Genomic DNA, 16,472 nt, shown 5'->3' with positions numbered 1-16,472 from the left:
AACTTGCACAAATAACAAAACTAAAAGTTTAAAAATAAAATAAAAATATATATAATTTTATGAGATTTTATAAGCCAATATGTCTTCCAAATACTATTAATAAGGTTTCAAGCCTTTGTCAGATGTAACCTTTAATATTTTGTCCGTAACATCAAAGTAATGAGAATAAGATTCATCTGCTAACAATACAACAATAAAACTTTATCCTTACATTATAAATATTAGCAAAATAACTTATACCACAAATATATTTTTGTTTGTGTGTGTGTGTGTATATATATATATATATAAAAACATCAATCTGCTGTATATTTATGTGTACCTGTAATTATACAATATTATTATATAATGTATAATTTTTTATTTTACACTACAAAGGTTTTAGGACACAAATAACTTTTGAGAAGAAAAAAAAAAGGAAGGATTTCCACTCAGAGGTTAAGAGACATTTTCTTTTATTTTACATAAAAAAGGGTGCAAACTTGAGTTTCCCTTTACGAGTGGAGGGAATAAAAATGTCATTTGAAAGATTATGCATGGAATTTTTTTTATGACTCCTCTGGAAAATAGGCATTTTAAATGAGATTAAGATGAAGGCCTTAATCTTCCTGCAACTTAAAAAACAAAATATGTATTTAAAGAGAGAGAGGAGAAAACAAAACGGGTCCATCACAGCTGAACCCCTTGACAAAGTAAAATCATTGAAATACATTTAAGCAACATTCATATTTCAACACAATAAATTCATAATACAATGAAATTTAAAGTATCTCTGTAAGTATTACCAGAACAAGAGAATGACTCCTCTATTACTGTACAATTCAGTTTTTTAATATGTTTGAAGTACAGAAACATCCTTACTGAAAGAAACGCTACAAAAACGTGAAAAAGAGAATTCAAATATTGCAGTGCTTTCCTACCAGACTCCTGTAATATAATCATTCCGAGGTCATTAAAAATGAGCAGTTAACCAGATCAGACTGATCATTAAATAAAACAAAAACAAGTTCAACAAGTTCCCACAATAACGAAAATCTTGAGACAGGAATGATTATATTTTTTTCAGAGAGAAAAAAAGCTATGACTGGAGCAGACACAATGGAAGGGCAATACAGTATACAGTGGCAAAATAGTATGCAGTGGACATTTACCTGCTGAACTGGAAAGTACAGAGGGGTCAGGCTTGCAGTAGCATGTTTAAGGCATCACGCAGCCACAGAATAACAGTGTATCAACTTCATGCCCACAATGCTCTTCAGTGCCCCATTAACAAGTAGTTTCCATTACTTTCGGGAATCAAAAGCCATGCACATAAAATCTGCATTTAATGTCACTTCCAACTTTAGGAGAATAACTATTTACCTTTCTGTATGCAAATCTGCAGCACAGTAAAGTGACCTGAACCGTGATACAAAAGCAAAGGCAATTCAAAGGAAACGGAATGGTACACCTCTCAAAAAAGGATCCTGAAAGCTTCCTGAATGACTTCAGTTTTGGGGAATCAATCACTTTCATGGAATAATTTTGTATTTAAACCTCAAATGGACTTAGAAGGCCGTAAACACCATCTTTATTAAAACAAAAAGGTACAAAAACATATGGTACAATCTTTAAAAAAAAAGAAAAAAAGAAAAAAAAAAAAAAAGCGAAACTTAAAGGAAATAGTCATCACCTTGCAATTGACGAGAGCCAGCAGTCATTATGATCGCATTATCCAAAATTCCAGTAATAAGGAATAACATCTGTTCTAGCCACCCCTCATCAAGAGTGTGGTTTCAGTGTCTAAATGTAGTGTTTAACATGGATGAGTCATTTTTATCCAAATTATCATATTTCCAAAGTACATCTGCACAGTCTTCCGTGTGTAGGACTGGCCTCCTCATTCATTAATCCAAAGCTAAACAATTTCACATTCTGCTCATATTGAAAAACAATTCCAAATGGCTTCGTAACAAGCCAAGGCCTCCCACTCTGACTTTGGAAGAGTTAACAAGAATTAAGGGGTTAAATCCTGCAAATAATTTAATAAAATCTCACTTCTTAGAGCCAGACGCACCTGGCGATAACAAACAGTGCACATCCAGAAATACTAAATTGTCTTTCAACTCTAGCGAGGCACGTAATACTTGTCGTTAAGAGTAGAACGTTAAATAAAATTCAGCCTCGATGCTTGTGCGAGACAGTATTATTCAAGTACTTTTCACAGAATAATTTAGACCCAAAGTGACTTGCATCACTAGCATAAGGAATATCTATTAAATAACGGTCACATCAGAAATACATGGAAAGTATTATACACGTGGTTGGTTGACTCCTCTATAACCGCCAACCCGAGATTTAAACGCAACTCCCGTACTTAGATGGTGGAAATCGTTCCTCAAGGTGAATCCGAAAAGGAATGGGTCAGTGAGAGCTCGCCTTGTTACTATTTACATATATAAACGAGTGGAAACACACAGCTGGATTACCCAACTGATGAGATAAGAGGTGAAACATGCTAATACAGGATCTGTGCCCATTTGCGTTACTTTCATTTGCGTTATCTATTTGGTCCAGCACACTCACTTTATCCACTGTTTCGAACATTCAAGCACGGCATCTGTAGGCCCTCAAGGATTTCCCAAAAAACAATGGGCATGGAAAATTTCTTCAGAAAGCCTTGTTTACCTCTGTTACTTATGAAAGGTGAGCTCAGAGGTCAGTAGAATACAGGCTGACGTAAACAGGGGCCTAAAAAAAACTAGTGCAGTCACACACTCCTATGGCTTCTCTCTCAACTTTTGTACGGTGATCAAGATAAAATAAAATAATAGTTATATCATTTATCTTACATTAATTCACATTTACTATACATTAGAAAGATAAAATAAAAACATGGATTTAATGCTGTGAACAGTGAAACCAAAATATGAGCAAGGCAACATCACGACCAATTTTCTGAAGTGAAAAAACAAACAAACAAAAAAAGACCTACAGTAATCGTTTCGCATTTAACCCCATTTTACGTAATTCCTGCCTTAAGGATTGCGCTCAGGAAAGGACCGCCTCATCCATGCAAGAGGTCAAGGGCGGCTCCATCTCAGAATATGCCTATGGCCACTATAACAACCTCGAGAGCGTTTACAAACACGCCATTTCAAGGGCTCTTCACGCCTTTTCTGCCACATAATAAATTTATGTTAAGTTATTATAAGTTTTCGATTTTGTTGATCCAGACCCTCTCAAGCAAAGTTCCTAAAGGGAATGAGACATGTATCAGGTCAGTATGAAGGCATGGGAGGAATTTCGTAATGTCCTATCGCAGAAGCCCACTCTGCGGAGTAATGTTAAGGCATTAAATGGAGATGTTTCGCAGTGGCAGTCACTACCGTCAGTCTGCGTCCTCCCAGGTTTCACCTCATGACAACTACTAAACGAGGAAACGCCTTCTGAATGGCCGTTATTACAATATTTGTGACATCTTTCGCCTAATATGAACACATTTAGGTGTTTTCCAAGCCACTCTGGCACATGAAACGGTTGTTCTCATTCTGAACATTTAGCAGTTGTTCAGGCATAAAAAAACAACATCTATTAGGAACTGGTCATGGGAATAAAAAGTGACTATATGGACAGAAAGATACAAAAGCGCAGAAGGTTAAGTCTTACTGGCCACCTCAGCCAATAGAAAAGCAGCCAGCTGTACTTCAAAGCGGTACGATATCGTAAGAGGAGAAAGCAGCATGACTGGCTGGTGGGTTGAAGTGGGAGGAGTGCTTTAGAACAAGCAGCTTAAATACTAGTCAGTGGAACGCAGGCGCGCCACGAGTGGAAACAGCTGCTTAAGTCACACTTTCACAAAGTTCACGTGTAAAGGCAAGCTAGCATCAGTAAATGTTTTGCGCTTTGCCCATGTACGTTAAATCACTCCGATAGATACGACGAAGAAATCTGCAAGTCATATTCTAAGGCTTCGACCACTTCCTGGCAGCATGAGAACCAACAATCAGCCAACAAATACACAAACATGTCAAAAGGGTTAAGTGTGAAATCAAAAACCACCGTCTCGTGTGGAGTGGAAGCGGGCCGGGGGGTGCTCGGGGGAGGAAAAGTTCTGCAGTTTGAGCTCCATCATGGGCGACTTTCTGTTTCTCCCTCTCTCTATGTCACACAAAGGGCTAGAACTGTGCCTATTGTGGAGGAAGAGGATGAGAGGGCACATCCAGAGACTTCCTCCCCAGCACGTCCACCGCCGAGGACGAGGAAAACGAAAAAGACGCAAAACAGCAAATGAAGTGCAGCGCTGTTCCAGTGCTTTGAGATCCTTAGGTTTGAGTGGAGATCCTAGAGACAGTCCGAGGATGAGGCCCTTCGCTGCTTAAAGTTTAAATGTGGAAAAAAAAAAAAACGAAACAAAAACAATGACAATCCCCACAGAGACAACGTGTGCATGCCTCTTCGTTTTCATACAGCAGCCCCCTACTCGTTTGGAGGGCTTTGCTCTTGTGGTCTTGTAAAATTTCTTTATTTGAATGCTCTAGAAACAATCAAAGGAACGGACTGCGCGGTGAGGCCGGCGGTTCATTTGTGCCGTTGAGTGTTCTTCTTCCTCTTCCTCTTGAAGAAACAGCAGCACCTGAGGACGAACACACAGGTTAGTCTTAGCGATGTTAATGAAAGCAGCCGATTAGCTGATTCTTCCAACCTAATAATGAAGCATCTGCCCTTTAGTTACACATACGCCGTCATTATGTAGCTGCCTTTGTAAAACTTAAAGCAGAAATGTGGGTTAAGCTACATATTGTCAGCGCTGTCAATAATGCATTAGTATATCCGTACCAACCTAAATGCAACATATAAATGGACAATAACTGGTCAAAGTGAAAAAAAAAAAGCATACTTAAAAGACATTTATGTTTCATTACAAGCATCAACATCAGAATGTTAAACAGCAACAACACGACAGAACGGGTCAGGGAAAACAAGGCACATGCAGTGGAAGAGAACAGCTCCAGACTGACACATTGAAAAGTGATAGACTTTACTAAACAAGTTTCTAAAGGATGCTGCTGTTAAACAGCCAGTAAATCTGACGGTCAGTCACTGGCTGTATCGGTTGGGTTCACTGTGGTTGGCAATGAAAAGTCATAATGTCAAAAACATGCAGTTCCTTAACCAAGTCTGCCTTTTTACTAAATACTACATTTAAATTTTATTATCTGTACTATATTTAGTTAAGAAAAATAATTATAATTGTAAAAAAAAACTATATAAGTAAATAAATATAATTAAAATAGGAATTATTAATTAACTAAATAAATAATTACTCTGAAACACTGTTCAGATAATTTCAGGATGTCAAAAAAAAGTGCAATTCTGAAAATAATCAAACTACTTTATGGCTGTAAAATTGCAGAGAGTGAATACAAATTAAGAATAAAACCAGAATAAATTCTGATTGTGTCAACCAATCACATCAAATAAATATGATAAGGCCATGGTAGTTTAATGCTGTAAAATATACTTATGCCATTGTAGGATTGGCAATTCAGTAAAATGAGAGATTTGGGATTTATTATCATATTATTATCACAGATTTAGGATTTTATTCATATGAAATTAATATGTAATAATTATGGGGGGAAAATGTGAAGCATCATGCGGTCAATAAACTTGGAACTTCATGGCTGTGCAACTGCAAAAAACTAAATCTGAATTAATTCTGATTGTGTCAACCAATCATATCAAATAAATATAATAATGCTGTGGTATAAAACCTGAGATTTAGTTAAGAGTCTGCATACTTCTGTAAGGAACTGCGCATGTTCGTTTAACCTCTCCATCCTCATTCTATCAATTTGGTTTTTGTAATTAAGCTACAGTTGGGCTATTTAAGGCTTCTCAGTGTACCTCTAATTAAATTTAGGGTATTTCAGCCCCTCAAATCAGACAGTTTGAGCAAACAGACCTCCCTCTTTCTGCTTCAAACTCACAGACCATGAACAGCTACATTAGCCTACATCTATGTTAGCAGATCTTGGTGTAGGCGTGATCTATATGGCCACAGTCTAGGCTGGTCCACTCCCCTTGGGTTTGATGTGGACTGGAGAGAGGGACTCACCACAGGTTGAGCATTTTCACGCAGCTACAGAAGAGTGTGAAAAGAGAAAAGACAGAGATTATTACACAGAGGTGAGACGATGAGACAAACCTAATGTCGGCGACAAAAACCAACAGGGAGACACAAACAGAAAGCAAGAGAGAGAGACAGACTCAGGGGACAGACAGTGTAGATATAAACATCTGCTCAATTTACAGTCGCCTTTTATTAAGTAATATCATAATTGGTATTTTCTGTATCTCTCTTTGTAGAAATCTAAGAATTGTAGTTATCCTCAGCTCACCGGCCCACCGCTCTAAGATGGCACAACATACATATGCTCCAGTTTGATCACTGGGTCTCTGGCTGTAGGTTGTAGGTTACAGGCATGGGCCGATTACCGGTTTCAAGGTGTACTGCGATTTGAGAATTTCACAGTTTCAAAATGTAATTTGTAACGAAGTCAGCAAACAGCCGTTAACGAATTCAGAGACGCTGAAGACAGATGCAAAGAGGAGAAAATACTGTAGCAGAAAATCCTAAATACTGAATTAGGGGATGAATGTTTTGATGAAGGTTAAGTTGAAGTAGTATTTTCTTTTCATCTTGTCTCTTTATAATACATATTAAAGCAGTGTTTAAAGGGTTAGTTCAGACAAAAATGAAAATTACGCCATAAATTACTCACCCTGAAGTCATCCTAGGTGTATATGACTTTCTTCTTTGGAGTTTTTAAAAAAAATTGTCTTTGATCTTTCAAGCAGGTGTTGCACTGCATCGGTTCATGAAAAGTTTAATAGAAAAGCGTAAGAAAAATATACATATTCAAACCATAATAATCACTTTAATCTAGCTTGTGCTCACTGTTTTAAATGAAGCAGTTCCCGGGGGAATAACGTATGAGGTCAGCTTTGCCGATGCAAAGCTCAGAAGTGACGCAAGCGGAAAGCATCAGAGAGATATAAACAAACAGTCATTAATTAGAAGTAAAAAATGAAGATTTGTAAAGAATGTCAGAGGATTTCAATATAAGCCAAGAGGAGACATGTTTTCCTTTGCTAAAGTAAGGACACTTGGCTTCCATTTCAAGGGAACTTCGAACTGCGTCCTCCCTGAACCTGAGGCTGAGCCTTCTCAATTAGAGTTGATGACTCTCATACATACTGTATCCATGAGCTGCTCTATCGGAGTGCCACGAGAGCCCCTCCTTAGAACAGTATTTGAAAATCCATGCTATCGTAAGTGTGCACGCCACCTATGTATCCTCGTATACCTATCTTAACAGGGTGTTGCTACTAGAGATCTGTTGAGACCGCTCCTTCACCAAGCTTATGCGAAAGCTAGCGTTTGCCCCTGTGTAACAGGCAAGACTTAGTATAGACGGTTTCATCGGGCGCACGCGCCTGGACCTAAGTTAACTTCCGGTCTGTGTTGTGTTTATCGGTCTGGCTGCGGTGCCATCTACAAACGCAGTTAAAGGCAAGGTGATGAGTAAACTGAAGTTGGGCTCAGGTGGTTGTGCTGCGGGATGTGTTTCCCATACATTTATTTATTTTTGGAGACTCGCCACAATTTTAAAACTGATCGATTTTCAAAAAGGCTTAGTTAAATAAACATGAGTAACGTAACATTACGTAACGTACTGCACGTTAAATAATAATAATTCCTTACATTTATGTTTAAATATCAAAACGAGGCACAGTTGTTTTTATATCGCTGTATTTCTGAAGGAAGAATTGCATTTTATATGCCTGATATAGCAGCGTATGAGCATACCAGCTCTGCTTTGTTTACAGCTGTTACTGGGGTAACCTCTATTTCTCGCGCTTTATGTCTATGCTTTAAAACATCTCCTGCTGGAAAAGAATGAATTTGCATTTTCATTAAGTCCGCCTGATCCACGCAACAAACATATTTTGTTTGTAATCAAAAAATATCTACTCTAGAGGGACTTGACTGTTGTTATTGATTCTATTTGGAGTCTACCGGAAGTTAAGTTAGGTCCACAAAAGCGCTCATGCGCATTAACGTTTGTTTATGTTGATGCCGTTGAAACCGTCTATAAAATGCTAGATTCTTAGCCGTATCCCTTTAAAGGAATCTTTCCTGATTCCAAGCCTTCAGCTCTACCCAGGGCCGAGGCCCTAACAAATAAGTTGGGTATGTAGCCTAGGTCTTTGGCCGTAAGGGGTACTGTCACAGATAGCTTTCTAAACGTCCCAGGGGCAACTCCCATGGAAATGGTAGAGTTGGTACTTAGTATTTGGCATGATTCTGGCCTGCACTCCCCTCAGCATGGCATCCCCTCAGACAAAGAAGTGACTGATGTGTTCTCACGTTGGTGTTTTTTCAATGTATGCTTCTGACACTGGTCACGATGAGGTGTTCCCCATAGCGACCCCTAGAGGATGCAGTCTTGTTCCCTACTCAGGGAACCATGGTTACATTTGTATCTTGAGACGTTCCTTTGCTCCCGTTAACAAACGCTGGTTTACACGAGACTCACCGGCGCATGATCAAAGCTGACCTCCATACTTCATGCTCCAAGAACTGCTTCTGTTTTAAAACTGTGAGTGCAAGCTAGATTAAAGTGATTATTAAATTTTGAATATGGATATTCTTCTTTTAAATCTGCTTCGATTCACTACAGGAGGCCTTTGTTCACCCACCTGAGCCGTTCAAGACACTGTTTTCAATGGATGAGCTTTTTATTAAACTTCTCATGGACTGATTGGAAGTGCAACATCCGCTGAGTTGCTTCAAACATGTTTGAAAGATCAAAGACATTTTTTTAAATGACTCTGCCTGGATTTGTCTGAAAGAAGGAAGTCATATACAACTAGGATGACTTCAAGGTGAGTAATGTATGGCTTAATTTTCATTTTTGGAAGAACTAACACTTGAAGCACAGCCCTGCTTTGTTTACAGTGGTAACCAAGAAAACGCTGTATCTGCTGCGGTATGCACCTGCTGTCAGAGAGTGAATCTGTGTCTCATTCAAGCGTCATCTGCTGTTTTATGTACTATACAAATAGTTAGTCAGAACGTTGTTTTGGTTTCAATTGGGATTATTATTAAATTATACAATCTAATTTAAAATAAAAACTACTCAAGCTAAATGTATGTAGCATCTTAACTAATTTTTTTCTTAAATATTCAGAAAGTGGCTATCGCTATATGTGCATCAACACTAAAACAATGATAGATTAGAGAGAAATCTAACAAATTTGAAAAAATAAGACTTAAATATGTTTTATATGTTGCAAATTGCAATATGTTTAAGTATAGGTAAATAAGATATAATTTCTGATTTTATGACCTGGACAGTCACACAATGCAGCATTCAACAGGTTTTGACTTTTACAGCTTCAAATGCAGCTCCTCCAATCAGAATTTTAAACCAAAGCTAAGATAACAACACCGTTTTAAATGTGCCACTCAGTAATGATAATATACGTACGTGAGATATAGAAATTAAATGAGATTAGATGAAGTGTCCTTAGTTATTCAACTCCAATATTAGCTATGAACTTTTAATATTTTAAAGCTCACAGGATTTAGAGACACGTGACATGAGTTTTAACATTTGTGGTTTAAAGTTATATATATATATATTTTTTTTTTTACTACATAGAAAATTGAATGTATCTCACTGGAAAAGTGATAATGCCATTTTTCATCTTATTAAAGTAATTTTAATGCTAGTGTCCTTTCTCAGAAAATAGAATAAGAATTGTTGTACCTAATCTCACAAAAGACGTTTTCTATATGATGTAAAAAATATAATTTTTCTTTTTTTTATATAAAAAATAAAGAGTAAAATAATAAGTATCTCATTTGCTCCTCTAGTTGGAAGGAACAATCATGAGCTAAGCATAGGACATGAAACAGAAGCCGAACACTAATAGTGTGAAGCCCTTGAAAAACCCATCTGATGATTGTGTGAACTGTGCATGATGATTCTCATTTTTGGATGAACTTTCCATTTAATGTAACATTGTGTGAAGTAGACAAGTGGCAGTGTTCCAACATTTCAGGCTTAATATTTAAATAATGATATGTAACAATGATAAAGCAGTAGACAGGTTGCTATAATTCAAGAAAAGAAGGAAATGCAAAGGAGAAAGGATCAGAGAGATTAGAAGAAAGAGCTCTGGTGAGCATTAATACCCTTCGATAACCATGGCGACCTTGTGTGTTTGTGCAATCCTGTTAATTGATAAAGGCAGCTGCTGTCTGTATTACTTTCAAGTCTGTGCATCAAATAAATCAAAGACAGAGTGCTTTTTAAGATATCAAAGAACTACAAGAATAAGTGTTACAAATTATATCAGACAGGGTGTTTTGTATGACTGAAACTCAATTGCATGTATAGAAGAATAGGAAACTAATGAGTGTAAAATTGTACCTGAATTTCGACAGCTGCCTTCCAAAATGTCATAGTTAAAAATGTAAACTACCAGTCAAAAGTTTGGAATTAAGATTCATGTTTTTGAAAGAAGTCTCTTATCCTCAGCAAGGCTGTATTTTCTTGATAAAAGATACAGTAAAAACAATATTATTGTGAAATATTTTTTACAATTTAAAAGAACTGTTTTCTATTTGAATTTAAATGAAAATGTAATGTTCCATTAAACAATTTGGAGACACAGAGCACTGGAGCGGATGGAAATGGACCGATGAGGGCAGGGGTGAAATCATGTAAAAACCCAGAGTGCTAAAGGACAGCTTGCATCAATTAGAGACAGAAACCTGAGAGAAGCCATGTGCACATACTTGGCCTCTTCCACCACCTCCACCTCTGCCTGCGCTGTGATTGGTGCGTTCGAGTGGGCCGCCAGTGGGTCATCTGCATTCAGTTCACCATTAGTTGAGCTCATCACCTGTGGCAAAAAGTAATGAATTAATTAAAATAAAAATACAATAAAAGTATTGGGTAGCCTCAGTGTAAAAACGCTATTTTATTTAGATCAGTCATTTCATCTACAGAAATTCCTTACAGAACTGTGTATCTGTGCAAGTAACTATTGGAAGGCAGTCATTGAGGAATATCATTTACTACCATACTTTCATCTGAAAGAGGATTTAGTGGCTGGTCATTAATTCCTGGTTAAATACAACTTAAACTTTATTCCCACTGAAAATCATTTCACTATTTAAATTGAAAAAAAAAAAAAACACAATATTTTTCACAATAATACACTGTTTGCTCATTGTATGTTGATTATTCAACCTGATATTAACCTGGAATATTTAAATGCTTCATTAAAAATGATTTTGCAATCAATAAAAAAACAAAAAACAAAAAAAATCCTTTGACTGACTTCAACATTAACCAATATAACCAGATTATGATATCCATGCTATCCATGCATTTAAAAACTAATGTTCTATTTTTGACGTTATAGTCTCACCAGATACATTAATATACAGAACGGATAAAAATTCTCTAAAATCATAAAATAACATTTTTGTTACTAGAAAGACAATGATAAACATTTAATGAAATAAAACACAAAAAATAATATTTTATTTCAGCTAGCAAAAGTATTTGTACACTTAAGACACACTTAATCTAATACAATTTGGTTTATTATTTTGTCATCTAATATATCTTTAGATATTATATAATTTCCTCCAATGAATAAAGAAGCCATTTCTGTGTCGCTTCTGAGGCACCTACAGGATAAAAGTGAAGCAAGCAGCTCAAGGTGGTGAATCTGCAGGTTTGTCACTGTTTCAATCAAATACATGCATCACAACGCTTTGAATTGTGCAATGTGTACCGTACCCCGTACAACAGGGGTTACATCATATTTTCCTGATAATCTCAGACTCTGTGTGACTACTTATGCTGTGTTTCATTCAACTCAATAAATTGGAATTTACACCCTCATACTTGGAAAAGTGATAGAATATGAAAATGTCACATTTCCAACCTCCTACTTGGAAAATTCCAATAGAACTGCTACTTGACAACACTCTTAAACAACTGAATGCTATACGGTTGGAATTCAGAAATGTTAAGTTGGATTATATCACATTCAACTTTGAATGAAGCGCAGCATTACTACTTTTTTTTCTTTTTAATAAGAATAAAAATTGCAAAAAGGGGAACTCATAGAGGAAGTGTTCTAGTGAAGTGTGAGAGCAGGTGGGGCGTGCTGCTGCAGATGGTTGTAGACACGAGCGCACACAGGATGAGGAGTCGAGCGAGGGGTGAAGCTGTACCTGCACTGAGCCTCCGTGCCTGTCCGCTGCCAGGTGCGAGGTCAGGTATGAGGAGTTTGTCTGACGGTTGGGCTGTACCTCCCAAGCTCCTCTGCGGTCGGAGATGGCCGTCTGCGTGGATGGAGGAGGTGCAGGAGGAGGCGCAGGAGGGGGGAGGTGTGGTGAGTGAGCGAGAGCAGGCGGAGTGAGGCCAGGTGGCATGCAGCACAATGCAGGAATGGAAATCAACAAGAAAAAACAAGAGCCAGTCAAAGCCAGGAAACGGCATTAGTGACTGTGGACCAGTCGTCCAATCAAATCAAAAAGCAAACACCACAAAACAAACACAGAGACATGAAGAGAAAACTTTCTGAAAGCTGTTGAATGCCAAGTGGACACTACATGCAGCAAATCCGGAATCCAACACTGAGATCGAATTGGAATATCTGACAGCATAATTTCAATAACTAAGAGAACTAAAGAATTCCACAGCTACGCACTGCATACAATACAACCAGATGGGTCATATTAATCTGCCATTTAAGTGATCAAGACGCCATTAACAGGGACCTCAACATATTCAGTCAGACAGGAGAAACAATGAGAAAAGAACACACAAATCTAAATTTAATTTCTGAAATTCAGCTCAGTACAACCCTCCGGTGCATAACTAGTGGGAAATGTGAAAGTGTTTTGTGGTGGGCACGATACAGGGCTAATGTGAAAAATATCGTGGAAAATATGAATTCGCTTTTGCATTTACTGGTAGGATTGACATTAATAACTTTATTTATCCATTCAGTTTAAGATGAGATTTTTTAGAGTCTTATATATATATATATATATATATATGAATTCAATTATTAAGAGTTGTGTCTCATTACTTTTGTCCACTGTATGTTTTTCCTGAACATTAATGAAGCACTTAATTTTATGGGAAAACAAACTGTACACATTTAATAGATGGCCTTGGAGTAAAAGGTTCTTTAGCATGGGGCAAAAGGTACTCAGTATGGATACAAATACTATACATTTCTATTTATATCTAAAGTAATGTTTCATATAATATTAAAGTTAATGCTTGTTCAATTTTTTTTATTTTGATAAAATATATATTTGTTCAATAAATAAAAATGTAATTAAAACATTAAGATGACAACACTATGGAAGTTAATGGTTACCAACAACCATTTGTTTACCCACATTTTTCAAAATATATTTTGGGTTCAACAGAAGAAAGAAATTAATACAGGTTTTGAACAACATAAGTAAATTACGAAATGTAAATTGTTAGGTGAACTATCACTTTAAATACCATACTGAATTATTAAAAAACCTTTGATTTAATTACCTTGAACAAAACTGAAAATCATTAATAATGTATTTGATAATTTTATTGATTTACATTTGAAAACACAATTTAATAAAATTAGGACCAAATCAACTTTGCGTTGCTGTCCACGATCGCATCAAGGATCAAACAAATTGACCTGCTAAACCCAATAAATAATCGGCAAGTCTATAGAAATGCATTCCATTAATTTAAGACTTTTGTGGCAAAATTTGTGCTACTGTGAAAAGGTCTCGATGTGCCCCAATCAGTGATGCGGTGCCCTCTAAACCGACTCCCAAAACACTAGAACCTCCACCAAACTGATGATGAGGCATGTGTCTTTCAGCCAAGGATTTCTAAATATTTCTGCACTCCTCTTCCCTCACAAGAATTACCGTATAAGAATATAGATATACACTGGATTCAAATCACTGTAAATATATAGTCAAGACATCTTAAAAGAACAATTTAGCCAGAAATGAAAGCAGTCATCACTTCATTATCTCACCCTGTCTTTGTAAAACCAACAAAAAGGAAAAATATGATTTTTGGTTGACTTTAATCCTTGACCTAATGCGAGCACTAATTTGAGTGCGTTCCAAATTCAAAAACTTCTGCGAAAATCTCTTCTGAGCCAAAATTAAATTTTTGCTCGAGCAGATGAGTTTGAAACAGGGCACGTTTGTGAAATGTGCAAAGCGGATTTGCTCTTGCAAACGTAAGAGAGAGGCAGAAAAAGCACTTTAAAGAAACTTGCAAATGAATCAATACAAAAAGTCTCCAGACATATATACGCAGAAATACTGCACATAGTTTTATGAACTTCTATTCCAAGCATGCACTCTGAGCCATGATATGCTAAAGCAGTGCATGCTGTCGCAGCCAGCTGCTGAACGAGTGAGTCTAATGATTTTGATTAAAGCTGTATGTACTGCTGCAGAAACCCTCTAAAATCAACTCCACCTCCACCACGTCTCTGTTCAGCATTCTTGAGAAAATGCCATGAAAACATGTCTAGGCCATAATTTCACTCTAAAATTAAATCAAAACTCATTAAAATATATGCAATTTTGCATGTGGTGATTACGAAGTGAAAAATGACCCAGACTTGTTTTGTAAGATTGACCCATTAGGTATAGGCTATATATGATTTACTTTTAATAAATGGTTGTGTGAACTGAAACGTGAACATAGGGCATTTTCTCTTTCTGTTCTCGTATTAAAGACAAAGTTCACCAATCATTAGCTTTCTTAATGAGCAGCGGAAGATTACCTGATTCCTTAAGGGCTGGTGCTGGGAGGGTCTGTCTCTGTGTGCATGGCTCTCACGCGTGATGGCAGATGCCCCTGAGTCCACGTGGACCGACCCCACCGGTGTGGGCTGACAAAGACACACCAAAACACATAACATTAGTGTAAAGTGAGCTAGCTCTGCATCTGACAAATATATGCAGCAACATTACACTGTCTTGCAGAAGTGGGTAATTTTTAGCCACTTTTTATGTATTCTCTAATAGGGGTGAGACAAGATATATTATGGAAATATATAATTGTCCTTCTCCGTGCTAAATGGATTTCCCTGCTCCCAGTGTCTCTACTTCATGGCTTCTCAGGGTGGCGCTCAACACATGAATGAGGGAAACGTAAACATAAGTCTAATAGACTTTTTAACGGGATGGCAGAAAACAGTGCGAGTAAAATAATAGATGCCCTAGCCATGTTTAATTCCAAAGTCTGGGCCTACCTCAGCTTTTATACCATTTTTAGGACAAAATAATTTGACAGAGTACGCAAAAACTGCGTCATTTGCATGTGCTTTAAAGCCTTGCAAATTAAACATTGAATTTGCATGCTGTTCTGACGTAGTTTTTTCCTGAGCGCATACACTAAAAAGACTGTCAAACAGCACCTGATTACTGGACTAAGTGAACTTTCGCATCTGATTTCGCTAAAGGCCCGTTCACACCAAGCACGATAACTATAAAGATAACAATAAAGATATAGCTCTAAAAATCATTTGCAATATCAAAGAATAGCAGTCCACACCACAACAATATCATAAAGGCACAATGAAACCATATCGTTGGAATTCGTTTCAGAATAATTATTTTTTTCCAGCTGATGAACGATAAAAAAATTGACAGCTAATCACAATCCATCCTGCTGTAACAAGCTTGAGAATTTAAAGCAGCAAACCCATGTGTGCTTAAAATAAACAGATGATATTTTTCGCTGGTGTGGACGCTAATATAATTATCTTTATAGTTATTGCGGTTGCACTTTATTTTACAGTACGTGAACTAACATGTACTTATAGTGTACTTACAGTGTATTTATCTAAGAAAGTTCTGGTAATACAAGGTAACTACATGGGGTAGGGTTAGGTTTAGGGGTAGGTTCAGGGTTAGTACCTAGTTATTACATAGTTATTGTAATTACTATAATAAGTACATAGTATGTACATGAGGAACAGGACTGTAAAATAAAGTGCTACCGTTATTGCTCTTGGTGTGAACAGGCCTGAATACTGTCAAAAACACATGAGATTTACATATAAACACTGTTGGTTATGTCTAAAGTGAAAGTAAACCGTGCCTGAGGGATGCATGCCTGTATTAATTTATTTATTGTGCTGAATGCCAAATGACATTGAGCATCAGTTGCTGGTCCCCATTAACTTAAAAAAAAGGAGAAAAATACTATAGAAGTCACTGGGGACCAGCAACTGCTTGGTTACTCAAATTCTTCAAAATAAATTTCACATTCAACAGAAGAAACTTGAGTGAGTAAAAGATCATAGAATTTAAATTTTTGCAGATTTTTTGCAGTTTGTACTTGAATATAGAGAGC

The 16,472-nt window shown here is 36.9% G+C and overlaps 1 protein-coding gene across 9 annotated transcripts in view; it reads right to left on the bottom strand.

Moving 5' to 3' along the window:
• Positions 1 to 438: 438 nt before the first annotated feature.
• The window catches only part of LOC113051798 (casein kinase I), a 45,396-nt gene continuing 29,362 nt past the window's right edge, over positions 439 to 16,472 (bottom strand). For 3 of the 9 annotated variants that reach the window (XM_026215885.1, XM_026215887.1, XM_026215886.1), the window contains exons 10-14: positions 14,896 to 15,003; positions 12,311 to 12,421; positions 10,856 to 10,962; positions 6,101 to 6,124; positions 439 to 4,615 (exon numbers count right to left, since the gene is read on the bottom strand). In XM_026215885.1, the coding sequence (XP_026071670.1) occupies positions 4,561 to 4,615; positions 6,101 to 6,124; positions 10,856 to 10,962; positions 12,311 to 12,421; positions 14,896 to 15,003 (405 nt within the window). In that variant the 3' untranslated portion in view covers positions 439 to 4,560. The remainder of the gene's footprint in view (positions 4,616 to 6,100; positions 6,125 to 10,855; positions 10,963 to 12,310; positions 12,422 to 14,895; positions 15,004 to 16,472) is intronic. The other 6 variants (XM_026215890.1, XM_026215891.1, XM_026215889.1 and 3 more) reach the window with 3 other exon arrangements.

The sequence above is a fragment of the Carassius auratus genome, chromosome 32 (genome assembly GCF_003368295.1).
Source record: "Carassius auratus strain Wakin chromosome 32, ASM336829v1, whole genome shotgun sequence".
Classification (NCBI taxonomy): Eukaryota; Metazoa; Chordata; class Actinopteri; order Cypriniformes; family Cyprinidae; genus Carassius; species Carassius auratus.
This window is presented reverse-complemented; position numbering and strand designations above follow the sequence as displayed.